Source organism: Diadema antillarum, unplaced genomic scaffold, assembly GCF_040938485.1.
Source record: "Diadema antillarum isolate AM-2024a unplaced genomic scaffold, OU_Dant_1.0 seq00001376_RagTag, whole genome shotgun sequence".
Classification (NCBI taxonomy): domain Eukaryota; kingdom Metazoa; phylum Echinodermata; class Echinoidea; order Diadematoida; family Diadematidae; genus Diadema; species Diadema antillarum.
In genome coordinates this window covers 22,163-36,842 of record NW_027272136.1, presented here as the reverse complement: position 1 = coordinate 36,842, position 14,680 = coordinate 22,163, and the positions used below count along the sequence as shown (strand labels likewise).

General features: G+C 36.9%; 1 protein-coding gene across 1 annotated transcript; it reads right to left on the bottom strand.

The window, feature by feature from the left end:
* Window positions 1-2,031: 2,031 nt before the first annotated feature.
* LOC139708817 (protein MAK16 homolog) lies at window positions 2,032-9,683 on the bottom strand. Its single transcript, XM_071620771.1, has 7 exons — window positions 9,566-9,683; window positions 8,093-8,255; window positions 6,345-6,561; window positions 5,563-5,692; window positions 4,879-4,995; window positions 3,747-3,821; window positions 2,032-2,582 (listed from the first exon to the last, which is right to left on the bottom strand). The coding sequence occupies exons 1-7, from the start codon at window positions 9,578-9,580 to the stop codon at window positions 2,367-2,369; spliced, it is 933 nt and encodes a 310-aa protein (XP_071476872.1). The 5' UTR covers window positions 9,581-9,683; the 3' UTR covers window positions 2,032-2,366.
* Window positions 9,684-14,680: the final 4,997 nt, after the last annotated feature.

Sequence of the window (14,680 nt, the reverse complement as noted above, 5' to 3'; positions counted from 1 at the left end):
GAAATAGTCCTCACGAGGCAAATGAGAAAATATCTCTCTAACACAAGATCAATTGAACAAGAAGGCCATATTGTAAAATCACTATTGTATTTAGTATAAGCTATACAACCATACAGCGTCCATGTTGTTGGTGCCAGCAGCTTATAATAATTGGTTGTAGTGACATTGCGGAATGAAACTTATGCTAAAATGTCACACCAAACCTCTTATGGACCTAAATTTAAAAAAAAAAAAGATGAGGAATAACAAAGGCATTAAAGGACAAGTCCATCTTCATATACATGTGGATTGATTGAATGCAACAATATTATTAGAACACATCAGTGAAAGTTTGGGGAAAATCAGACAATCCGTTCAAAAGTTATGAATTTTTAAAGTATCTGCACAGTCAATGCTGGATGAGAAGACGACTACAGTGTAAGATGTCATGTGCGTGCAACGACATAAAGAAAATTAAAAGAGAATTTCACAAAACTTCACTTTTTGAATAAGTACGCATTTCTTCAACTTGTTACTGACATATTATTATGTTAAGGGTAATATTATTCCCCCTGCCTTCTGAAAGAGAGAAGTTAAGTGTTCTTTAGTTATGCTAGAAAAGTGAAATATGTTGAATTTTCTTTATTCTTTCTTTATATCGTTGTACGCATTGTGACATCACAAGCTATAGTAGACTTCTCATCCAGCCTTGAGTGAGCAGAAACTTCAAAAATGCATGTTTGAACAGATTGTCCAATTTTCCTAAAACTCTCACTGATGAGTTCTACTAATATTGCTGCATTCATTCAGCCCATATGTTTATGAAGGTGAACTTGTCCTTTAAAGCATTCTTGCATACTGTACGAGCTGAAATTTTCGCGGTAATTTTATTTTTGCGAATTTCGCGAATCGCCTTTAATAAAACAGTCCCTGCCATGAAAAAAATTAAACAAACAATCACCGAGCCACAAATGAAGCAAAGCCCGCACCACATAAATCTTGTAAAAGCAAAAATCATTTAATTACTCCCAATGAGTATAACTTGTGTGTTGGTGTGCTTCACAACATTGAGAAAATATGCAATTATGGTCACTTTAGTCAATCATTTAACTTTGGGTTAAGAGTGACTCACATGATTTAGTTTACAGCATCAAAGCCTTTACAGAAGAGGAGGAAAAAACGAAATGATAACGATCCACTTTCTTTAACCCATAGAAAACCAGTCCCGAGTATACTCGGGCAGGCGTCTATGGGAAATTTGTGTTAGTGGATAGCAAAATCAGCTCATCCTCAATGGGTTAACAAAGCTACTATCATCTCCAATGTCATGCCGGATACATCATTGTGTGAGCACTCAATATGTTTTGTGCAATCGAAAATACAGAATGTCAGGAAACATCTGAGCAAACTTTGATAATATAATAATGTGAGGTGATGGTGTCAACACCTTCTCTACTTGGCATGTATGACAGTGACCTACATCACTGTTTGGGGATAATGTTATAAACTCTGAAACTGAATGGCTGTATCTTAGTTATATCTAATCATGAAGAAAGTTTTGCTGGTCTGTATGTTTAATTCTACTCTGAATACTAGAGCCAATCTAATCATGGAATGGTACTGCACTTTAATTATATCCAAGGAGATGACTCTGATAATGTTCTCAGTACTGTAAAACAAGAAATATTCACAGCATGAAACTTTCACGAATTGGAGCCAACATTCTTTTTTGCGGCTTGAGACTTTCGCGGATTGGGGACTGGCATTGAATGTATTGTGGAGATTAAAACTTTTGTGTGCATTTTACTCTCTCAAATCTTGGCTCTTCGCAAACTATGCAAAAGTTTAATGAATGCAAAAAATTCTTATATTACTGTATATCCAAAGCAAAGTCATGGAAAATATGTAAATATCAAAAATTAGAAATCACTTGCTTCACTCATACAAATCAACTTACAACTACACCACGTAAAGTCAGGAATATATGATAGGTGGCTTTTTACAGGTAAGTATACACTGTATGTGATATCATCTGAATTATTTATATTTAGCTGGTCAAAATATACATTTGCCAGAGTTTTCATCAATTTCCTTTGAGCCCTTCTTGTTGAAAGATTTACTTTTACTCCACTTCACAGCTTCCAGTGAAATATCTTTCATAAAAATTTGGTCTCTTTAGGTCATTAACGATCCATTGGTACGTCAGACCTTTATTCTGACTAGCGAGGAAAAGGGTGCCAACAAATAATAAATATATTGTCATGGTAACACTTAGTTCTGCTTTCATGGTATGTCCACGAAAATTTTATATATCCATAATTGACTTTGCTCATGACATGTCCATTAGAATGGATGCTTTCACTGTGAATGTCCTTGATCTCTATCTGTTACCGGCTTTTCACTTTCCGTTTGGAGGTTGATGGCTGTTCCAGTTCTTCTTCGTACTCAATTTCCACCTTGGCACGTTTTCTCCTTAGAACTGATTTCTTTTTGGTTGCTTCTCTTTCCTCCTCCTTTTCCTCCTCCTCATCATCATTCTCTGATGATGATGATGATGATGACAAAGTACCAGCATACCTACCAGGTCGCAATTTGTCCATATCCTCCATTGAAAAGACAAAGAAAATGATAAGAAAAATAAAAACCATTAGATTTTGTGACTGAGAAATGCACATTATCTGGTACCCAAGGATTTGTGTTATGTAAGTTTGCATGATTCCATACAAGTTCATAACAATCTAATAACACCTGCATATTGCACAATACATACATACATGTACCTTTTTGCTGCACACATGGAAAGCTTGATAGATAGATACACAGATAAATATGCACTTTTTGTGTGTGAATGAATGCTTTGCCTTCTTTACTTGAATGAAGAGAGAGAGGTAACTAAATATATCAGTTATTATCAATTTTAAGAAAAAAGAAAAAGCCAACATAACCCAAATAAATAATTACTGAACTGGAAAGTTGTCATGATGGCTAGCACTTGTATTTGATAATACCACAATGATGGTTCCATCTTCAAAACATGATAACTGGTACTCAGTGTACAAATGAAGCCATTCTTGTCTCTTATATTTTCCAAATCCATACCTAGATAATGCCAGAAATACCATGACCTTCACAGGTATAAAGTTTTGAAGAGAGGATACAACGTCACACATATAAAATATGTTTCCTCAAGCTGACAAATTTTACCTTCCTTTGAAGGAACAAGTTCACCTTCATATACATGTGGATTGAGCGAATGCAGCAATATTAGTAGAACACATCAGTGAAAGTTTTGGGGAAATCGGACAATTTGTTCAAAAGTTTCTGATTTTTAAAGTATCTGCGCTGTCACTGCTGGATTAAAAGACTACTACAGTGTATGATGTCACATGGGTAGAACAATATAAATCACTAACACATGTTAAGGGTAATACTATTCCCCCTGCCTTCTGAAAGAGGCAAGTCAAGCGTTCTTCTATTATGCAAGAAAAGTGAAAGTATGTTGAATTTCTTTAAATTTTCTTTATATCATTCTATACATGTGACATCACAAGCTGTAGTAGTCTTCTCATCCAGCAGTGACTGAGCAGATACTTCAAAAATTCATAACTTTTGAATGGATTGTCTGATTTTCCTCAAACTCTCACTGATGTGTTCTACTAATATTGCTTCATTCACTCAATCCACATGTCCTTTAAACTGACTTGTCCTTTAAACTGAACAGTGACCTGTGAAGTGAACACTACTTCACAAAGGAACAAACAACATACCTCAAAATCACTTAAATCACTTTCTTCAAAGTCCTCATCAGCAACATATTCTACTTCCTCCTCCAATTCCTCTTCCTAAGATTCAGGGACAGAGAAAAATAGATGATCAAAACAAAGAACAAATCTGAATGATAAATTCTATCACATCATTAGAAACTCATACAAACTGAAAAAAAATGAAATATTAGTAACCAGGAATGCAAGAATGCGAAAAGGGTGATAGTAATAAATGAAACAATGCTGAAAGAGACTTTTGATATGATTTGTCATTGTCTTTTTCTGGCAATCAATTATATGACACAATACTCTCAAAATAGCAACTTGTCAATACCTCATCCAAAATTTGAATAGTAAAAACATTCCTTTTCATACACTGGTAGTTCCCTATTCACCAGACTCCCCATTGCAGTACAGTGTACCTCATTACTGACTGTATTCAGAATGACTTCTTTAAATTTACTCTATGAATTCAACACTCTCGACCTATTCAAGTTTTCTTTGTCCCAGTCCTTGGTCGCTCTCCCCTTTCCAAATTTTTATCTACCTTTGAGGTACATAGGTAGTTCAGTTTGTTTTGTCATCCATATACTTGTTTTGTATTTGTCTGTTATTTCATCATTGCCCATCATTTATCAGTAAGAATGTACATGTATCCATACAGAGCACCACTGTAAAGTTAATTTCAAACTGACTGTGCCTACCCTCTAATTTCACAGAACATCTGAATAAATAATAATGAATAAAAAACTGGTACTTACAGTTTTCCATTACAGAACTAAGCATCACAGTTTACTCACTTGGAAGAAGCCTAACCTACTCATCCTAATCTTCTCTCAAAATATTTCCCATTTCTTTTAAAATCCTTCTTTGAAGAACGATGGCTCTGGAGGTCACATAGGGTCAACTGTAAGGTTTTGATACAGTGGACTCACGTTATAACAAAGTCCTGGGGACTGGCAGTTTTCTTTCTATATCAAAATTTTGTTATAATCGAATAAACAATAAAACTCATGGAGTGGATAATGTTACGGCCTGAATTTCGTTAAAACAGTGTTCGTTATAACGGGAGTGCACTGTAGGCCTATACTCAGGGCCCAACAGATCACAACTGCGGACTGAGCTTAATGGTTACCTCCTCTGCAGCTGTAGCTTCCCTCTGGGCTGCAGCCTCCGTCTCTTCTTCCTCTTCCTCCTCCCCTTCCAGTGCCTTGTCAAAGGCTACAGTTGGGAAGTTATAGATGTCACCATACTGGAGAGAAGAAATGTGATAGCAAGGTCAATGCGCGCTTGCACACATTCTCTTGACAGTGTTTACACTATTGCAGCAAGTTTATGCAGTAGAACACCACAGTTTCCTGCTCAGCTATTTAATAACAAAGCCAAGTACACTTCATGAAAACGAGCTTATTTGAGGAGCCATTCTTACACAAGAATTCAATGAAAAGACTCACATTTACAGAGGAAAATTAGCATTCCTTGTACATAGTCAGAATTTTATGAGAAACATTAAACATACATGTATATATATATATGACACTGACAAACTTGCTAAAATGATCCAATATGGGGTATGTATTCATTCGATAGTATGTCTCTTCTTATTTGTGGTCAATTCTCGTCAATTTGTTCAAAAAGAGAGCACAAACAAAGCATCAAGCAAAAATTGTACGGAAGTGATTACTGGATTTCATTACGGGGTCTTATTTTGGGATGAATCATTTTCCTTTTCAACTACAAATCCATCACTGCATGAAATAAAGAAATACACTCATACAGTTCCTCTATAAGTGAATGCTGCTCTGTGACTCTAACTCACAGTGCCTGACTTCAGCCGTTCTAGCAGCTCTTTCTCGATGGCATTGTCCAGCTGGGCCGCAATGAGTGCCTTCTCCTCTCGCCGAGATTCTCTCCTCTCAACCTTGCGGGCCAAAGGTACAAGTTTCTTTCTGGAAAATTGTGGTAATTGTGGGTAGGAGGGAAGGGGAGGGTGAGAAAGGTTTAATTATCAGAATATAATAATAAACCCTAATTGTGTCCCAAATACTGTAATCTGCTGATCTTTGCATCATGCATGAGTACAGTTCCATGTGTAAAGCCTTCTCACTGGTTATTTCATCAAATTCTATCTTTTTATTGATGTTAGTTTTGCACTTGTAACAAAATTGTGCAACACATAAAACACACACTCCTACTACTTCTACTGCTACTTCTGTTTTCAAAACCTCTACCTCCATATCATAATATTCAAGAGTCATGATCTGATTTTGAACTTTTCTTTCAAATTTTTATTCATCATATACACCAATAACTACTTATATTTCAACAAATGATATGGTCTGTGTGTAGTAAAACAAAGGCAGCTAACTTAACTACATTGAGAAAGAGTAAAAAGGCAAATATAGGACTGTAACCCTGTAGGCTTTTCTATTCTTGCTCTGCATTTAACTTGTTGAAAACTAGTCCCCAGTATACTCAGGCACTTGTCTGTGAGAAATGTGTCAAAGTAAATCAGCTTTTCCTCAACAGGTTCACACCCATTATCATTACTCTGCCGTCTTTAGCGTAATGGACTCAGTTGTGATGGCACCCAAGACTTACTGTCTCTTCAGGACAAGCTTTCGCATGCGAATGAGGTACTGGGTGATCTTGGTGAAGCGCTGTTTGCACTTGTGCTTGATAAATCCTGGCCAGAACTTGAGGTGTCTGTTGATTTGGACCAGGGCTTTTTCGTAGTTCTTTGAAAGGCGGACTTTCTCCCACAGTCTGTCGGGAAAAGCTGCTCTCTCAATTGTCTTCATGTACAGGTAGCACACACCTAGTAACCATTAGAGGAAGCATTGGATTACTGTATACGCTACATATTTCGCGGGGGTTTTATTTTCACGAATTTCGCGATTCGGGAGCTATTCGCGAAATTAACAACATGCGAAAATATTACCTTTCAAAATGAATCTCTTGCCTTGATGATACGAACATTTCAGTACTAGTATACCAAGTCACGGCTTACCAAACAGATCATATACTGGCTAAGCTTGTTTACGTACATATAGCACGTCCACGTCTACAATATACGAATACTGTAGAGAGCCAACCCAATTATCGCAAGGGGACCACTCGTCAGAAATCTAGCGCGATGGACTTACCCACTTCAAAAAAAAACAAAAAAAAAAAAAACTTACTAGTTCGCAGAGTTTGGCAAGTTTTTTTCATGCAGCGTATAACTAGTATCATTCTTATTTGCCAGTAACTTGAAAATTCACACTTTCTTTGCCACTTCATATTTTCTCTGGTTCCCCAATCGCGAATTTAACCACTCGCGAAAATGTGTGACAGCGGCAATTCGCGAAAATTTATGTACGCGAAAATTATAGCGTATACAGTAGCTTGGCAAAATTCAGCATCTTACTCCACAGGACACAATTTTGTAGGAATTTGGTTTCAGTTATCACTTTGGCAGAAGACATGGAAAGAAAGCCTCACATGTACATTCAAGGGAACTGCTTGACAATGACTAATTCCAGTTGTGGAAGGCATTTTGCTCTCAACAACACACAAACCCTCTGAGGATGAAATTGTTACATGTAATAACTACTTAAAGATGGTGATATTCATTCCTCTACATGTAATATTTACTGACTTTAATTTCATGGCATCCTTGCACAACTGATACAAGCACATTACCCTAAAATTACACATAATGATAATATTAGAGTCAGATATGCTGCTGCTTCAAGACGTTTTCGATCGCACAGAGCTTATCTAAAGTTATCTATCTATATCTGTATCAGTAAAATCCTGTGAGATACAGCTGAAATATAAATATGACCATTTGAATGTTAATATATCCTGTAACTTGTGAATAGTCATCTAAGTACATAACTATGATGTGTCTTGTTTTCTGCATTATTGGTACGTTTGTTCGATTGTTACTTGAAAGTCCAAATATGAAGAGTCCATTGCAAGGAGCTCATTATAAACAGTCATATGAAGCAACAGCTTCTTGGCATTAGCAACAGATTTCTAAATGGTCATAAAATTCCTCATACTTGTACACATATGATTTCCCGAGGTTTCAATTGATCCCTTGTTTTTGTGTCATTTTCTCCTAGAGGTACTCGGTTAAGAATGGTGTCAATACTTTCACACAGCTTTAACATAGCTCCTTTATATCTACCCAACATGTGTTTGACATACAAATGTACATAACATACATTGTATCCAAGGCACATAAAGCTTTCTTAGGACAGGCCATCACACAAAGGGTTATCAATGATTGGGATTTCCACATAATGTATTGTAATACATATATTCAACCTACAGCTTGTGAACTTTAAAAATGATCTCACCATTTTCTTCCCGGACAGTTGCATACTGACTGTTAGCAAGGGGGCATGATGAACGGTTGCACAATCCAGTAAGATTGTACTCATTGCGACAAAATTGCTGTGTTCTGATCTTCGTGTTCACTTTGAAGGAACAGAATGTTGTGTTGATGATACTCCATATCACCTATAAAATGGAGACAAAAAAAACAAAAGAATTTAAACTACAGTGCACTCCCGTTATATCGAAATGCTCGGGACCGGCAATTTTCTTTCATTATAACCGAACAAATACAATATATATAAAGAAAACAAGGAAACCATGCATAAACATCATATTCTGTTTCATAATTTCGTAAATTTCATAAGTTCATAATTTAGATATAAATATATTGTTTCCCAAAGGTTCGTCATTCCGAAGGAAGGTTTGTAAATCAAGAAATGAGAAAGGATCACTATTCCGAAGGTTCGTTGTTCCGCAGGTCTTTTAATCCAAAAATGAAATAAGGTTTGTTATTTCGAAGGTTCAGTTATATTGAGACGATTATAAGGTTTGCAATTCCTACAAGTTTTGTAGGTGGACTCATCTTTTTTACTTTTGGATTAACGAAATGTTTTTTTAATGTTCTGATTAATGAATGTTTGGAATTCCTATGTCATTTTTGGACTAACGAACCGTCGTAAGAGGAACCATACCAATGGTATTTCTTCGTCAGTTTAACGAACCCTTATTAATAACGAACCTTTGGAATAACACCAACATGTTCGTAACAACAAACCCTAATTCATTTCCGAACTAACGGACATTTAGGTGTATCAGAATCTGTGTTTTGTGTTTTGTGGTGAAGTACCTTCGGAACGATAAAACAAACCTTATTGTATTACAATCTTCATTCCTGATGACACTACAAATGAGTACACGAGCATGAAGCAATTCTGGAGTTGTCAAAATAACAGACGTGACAGTCTGACAGTAGAGGACTTCCTGTACCAATGTGTAAAGTTACTGCACTGACGGTTGTCTGAAGGGTAATTTAACAAATTCGAGTAAATTACCCACCTACTGTGAGTATAGTATCACTCGGTCAGGGTGGAATAGAACTCTAGTCTAGTATTTAATTTGAAATACATGCACATATCATAAATATTCCAAATTCCTAATTAATTCTGATTTTATTTTTCTCTAAAATTACGAATATCTGTTAAATTGATGTTTGACTTCACTTTCACGGGACTGATCCGTGCGTGGAGAGGCAAGGGCCGCAGAAAAAACAAACAAACAAACAAACATGCAATCAGATCCGGTAGACGTACATTATAGACTATATACCCAGCATGTTTTCAAGGCCATGGGACTACAATGATAATATTTTACTTTGTAGCGTCTAGCACGCTATTCCTGGATTCGTAGCTCGAGGTCCGATGTCAAGCTGCATTCTGCAAGCAGGAAAGGAGTCCAGACGATACATATATAGAGTTAGTGACAAGTGAACTTACGTCGTCGTGTTGCATCACTGAATTGTATTGTTGTCTTTCCTAGCTAAGTAAGAGAGAATCGCCGAGGATTCAACCAGATAAAATCACCGGCCGTACACGACGTCCACGTAGCGTAGACACGTGGGGAGAGTACTAGTACCATGTACTACCGAAGATCGTATTCAGTGTACAATCTTTGGTACTAACCACACACACTAACCACGGTGTGTACACCGTGATATGGAGCCAGTGCATGGAGCCTGTGCATGGAGCCTAGCATGGAGCATGCATGGAGCATGGAGAAAAAGAGCATAATTGCGGCCATTTTAGTAATAAGCCGTTGAGGGCGTTGAATTGTCGCAAGGTGGTCGCAAGTGTAAAAACGCGTGGAGAGATGCCTCCTTTTATTATTATTATTATTATTTATTTTTTTTTTTTTTACTGCGGTATAACTGCGTTTTACTCAAAACTAAAAATGTCATCCAGAAGCATCATTTCTGCCGAGGCATAAAAGATATGAAGTAATGTCATTCACTTTTCAATCTGAAGTCCCTCAAAGTTTGTGTTTGAGCTGACAAACGCCGTATATCTACTGCAGTGTCTACATGTATCTGTCTGTCTGTCTGTCTGTCTCTCTCTCTCTCTCTCTCTCTCTCTCTCTCTCTCTCTCTCTAATTGTTATAATTTAATCAACACTAATGGTGGCCTATCACTTGGGTTATTAGCACTTGGTCTAATCACCAGTTGGGCTAACACCATTGGGGCTAAACCACTTCGTCTATTTACCATTTCGTCTAATTCCCACTTGGTCTAACGTCCAGTTCGTCTAATAACCAGTTCAGCTACAACCACTTAGTCTAATTCTTATGTGGTCTTATGTATGGTCTAATCTCCATGTTGGCTAATTGCCACTTCGTCTAATTACCAAATGGTCTAATATTCACTCAGGGATGCCGAGTTCAAAAAAATTTTATGAGTGAGATTTTCATGACTCAACGTCTTGGCGCGCGCACATGCGCGCGAACGAGGGTGTGGGAGGGGTTAGTAGGGAGCTTTTTCAATGTTTAGCTCTTAATGGTGTGATCAGGTGCATACGTAAGTGAATATGTTTTACTTATTCTGACAGACAAAAGGGAAATATACCTTCAATTGCAACTATCACTTTAATCCTTTGAGCTATATGCTCATTATTAATAGGCCCAAGTTGCAGACTTCACCCAATGCGTGAGAAAAGGTTTGCATGCGTGTAGCTAACAGGATTTTTGTTGTACAATTCACTTCATTTTCTTTTCTTTTTTCTTTGCCTGCTTCTGTTCTTTTGATTCTAAAACAACATTTCGGGCCCGAGGAACTGCTCTATTTCATACCGGTTTGCGTGAATGGGGTTCACGAGTGCTGAGTTCGATGGAGATTGATACTGTGTGAAGCTTACGTATACAACAAACAGTACCCAGACAAGTACCGTATTGTCCTTATTCAAAGGAACTTAAACGCTAACTACTCAGCATTTTAGTAAAATTCTAAAATGTTATTGGGGTTGTCTTTGCCTTTGTAGCATCTATTGAGGGCGGCATTACTGAAGCCTAGATCAAATCTAGTCAAGTTAGTGGTAAGACGGCTTTTCGTGGCAAAGAGCTTCATTAATATTTTGTCAATCGTGTCTGTGTGATTGTGACAGAGCTAGGACTCGGTAGAATTCACGTAATGAACGTGAAAGACATGGTATTCATGTCTTTCTCAAAATCTTAACGGTTCAGTTAAATGTTTGTGGCCGCTATACGCAGGTATAGATATTCACCACGAGATTCAAAAAGAGTGGCCGCTGGCCGCGTTAGGCAGGTGGCCGCTATATAAAGGGTCCATAGTACAGGAATTTCGTCCGGGGGATTTTTCAGTGGCCGCTATAAGCAGGTGGCCGCTATGCCGGGTGTCCCAAAAAAAGGGGAACGGTGGATTTTCAGTACCTTGCCTTCTAAAAGTGATATATTTTTTGACATTATTAAAAAGAGCATTTTTCGAAGAAGACAATGATTTAAATTTGGTTCAGTACTTTTTACTCTACGCCAATTTCTGTAAATGCAGTCATTTTCAAATTTCGCCGGATTTTTGCGACTTATGAGATAATAATTTGAGTGCGACACGCGATCCATACGGTGAATATTGTGTAAGCTCGGTGATCCATGTCAACAAAAGATACAGCTTTCACATTGGGCGCGGGCCAGGAAAAAAACAGTGTGTGTGTGTGTGTGTGTGTCCGTCTGTGTGTGTGTGTGTGTTTCCGCGCCCAGTATGAAAGCTGTATCTTTTGTTGACATGGATCAACGAGCTTACACAATTCAGATTCACCGTATGGAACGCGTGTCGCATTCAAATTATTATCTCATAAGTCGCAAAAAATTGAAAATGACTGCATTTACAGAAATTTGCGTGAAATAAAAAGCACTGAACCAAATTTAATGATTTTGGTATCATGGTCTTCTGCGGAAGACACTCTTTCTAATGATGTCAAAAAATATATCACTTTTAGAACGCAAGGTACTGAAAATCCACCGTTCCGCTTTCTTTGGGACACCCGGTATAGGTTTGACTGTATTCATTTTTTTTTTTTGGCTACATCCATTACGACTATGACCAGCCATACGTGTGTGGCAGTATCCAAAACATGCGGGGCTGGATGCATGCAGCCATAGGTACAATATACCGTAAATCTGAATATCCAAATTACCGCAAAATTTCAGTGAATCTCACACAGCTGAAGCTTAAGTGACTCATAACTCGAATACTGCGTGTCCGAACCTCGATCATCGTGACTTCAAAATGAAAAAAAAAAAAAAATATATATATATATATGATTTCGTCAGGTAAATGAAGTCTTTTAAGACTTTTCAGATAGAGTGCGGCAGTATCCTCCAGCGCGTCTGTGGATACCGCAATAAATCCGTGAAAGATGCTGTTTTAGCGAATTTTCACCCATGGGGCTTTGTCAAGTCTTACTAAATGACAAAGCCCTATGGGTGAAATTCGTTAAAACAACGTCTTTCATGGGGTTTCCTTTTAATTGCTAACTGTTCTGAAATATATATATATATATATATATATATATATATATATATATATACGTATATATGAATGAAGAATAAACCGGTAATGCAATATTTCGCCAATATATAAGAAGGAATGAGTTTATTGAGCAACTCAAATTTTTGGTGGCTTCCATCCACCTTCTTCAGGAGTCTCGACGCGGAATGTCAATGCCAAAACATAAATTGAACATGAAGAGCACGCACTCACTAAATGCATGTTGTTCAGTAATTCGCTGGAAAATTTATCGAGAAATATTTTCCTGGAAGACACGGTCATAGAAGAAGTTTCCTCCATCAAATTCTTAGGTTTGATCCTGGACAATAAACTTACCTGGGGTTCGCATATTGATTCTGTATGTCGTGTTATTTCAAGGAATATAGGTGTTATAAACAAAGTTAGATTTTATCTTCCCAAAAATGTACTTTTTATGTTATATTCTACTTTGATACTACCTTACTTAAATTATGGGATACTTGCATGGGGAAACACTTTTCTACTTATACAGAAAGAATATTATTATTACAGAAAAAAGCTCTTCGTATCATTTGTCACGAATCGTGGAGAAGTCATACTAATAATTTATTCCACGAAAATAATATTTTGAAAATTCATGATCTTTATCGTTTGCAATTAGGACAATTCATGTATAAACTCACCAACCATTCTCTCCCCCTTGTGTTTGATTCCATGTTTTTAAAGAATGAAACTGTTCATGCATATCCAACCCGTCAATCCCATGAATATCATTTGCCTTTGACTAGGACGGTTTTTGCAAAATCTTTATTCTCCTTTTCTGGACCAAAATTCTGGAATTCTCTGGATAATAATATAAAAAAAGTTTTAAGTTTTTATACATTTTCTTTAAAGTTAAAGAATCATCTAAAAACTTCGTACGCAGCATAATTCATTTTTCTTTTTTTACTTTTTATTTTCAAAGTTGTTGTTGCTTCGTTATTCTCACTACTCTTTCTTCATCAGCGAGCCCGTGCTTCTGTGCCTCCAGTGCCCTGGATATGACCCACCATTTTCCTCTCCTCTCCCCTCCTCCTCCCCCCCCCCCCCCCCTTGTCCACCTCGGACTTACTACCTTCTTCACTACTACTCTTTCTATCCTCCTCAATTTTTTCCTTACAAGAGAGCCGCCATGTGTTTGTTAATGTGCGTCCGTAAGTGTGCTTGTATGTGTGTATTACTCTTGTCTGTTTTTTGTTTTTGTTTTTGTTTTTGTGGTTTTTTTGGTACCGCTTAGGGAAATTTGTTGTTGTTGTTGTTGTTTTTGCATTTTTTTTTCTTTATGAGGGGACTGCATTCTACAAGCTCTGTTTTTTAGCAGTCCCCTCCATTTCCAGCAATATCGTTTATGCATTTACCACAGTGACGTAACAGATATTTGTATTTCTGTTGATAATTTACCTATATTTTTCTTACAATGTTATTCTGTTCATCGCATTGTGGTACATATTTCATGACGTCTGTGTATATGAGTGTTTTTTGCATTTCTTATTTGTTTGTTGGAAGTGAAATAAAATCAACTTGAACTTGAACTTGAACACTCATATACACAGAACTGGTTGCTATGAGAGTGCGTACCCTTTACAATGATGTTGCCATGTAGACGCAATGTAGTCAAGGCACCCCACGCATAAGGAGGAGGACATTGACATGTTTATTACGTAGCAATGTTGTTCAATTACTTTGTATTATCACAAGTTATGATATCGACATAATGTACTCATCAACGTACCATAGGTTACAAAAATAAGTTAAAGAGTGCTCAAACATTTAAATGACTCAGAATACAATAATCATCGGTAGGAAGAAGTCGATATAATAATTCCTGTTAAGAAACAAATTAAATGATTAATTACAAAAGTCACAGTTCATTGTCTCACTGAAATCTAAACAGATTTGAACATACAAGTGTGAAATTTATCGTATCATACAATGAGTAATAGGATGAGAGTGTGAATCCATCTATAGAAAATGATACAAAGTAAGAGTAAATTGATTATTAAGATGGAGACATTTTTTTTTTCTTAATCCTCCTTCGAG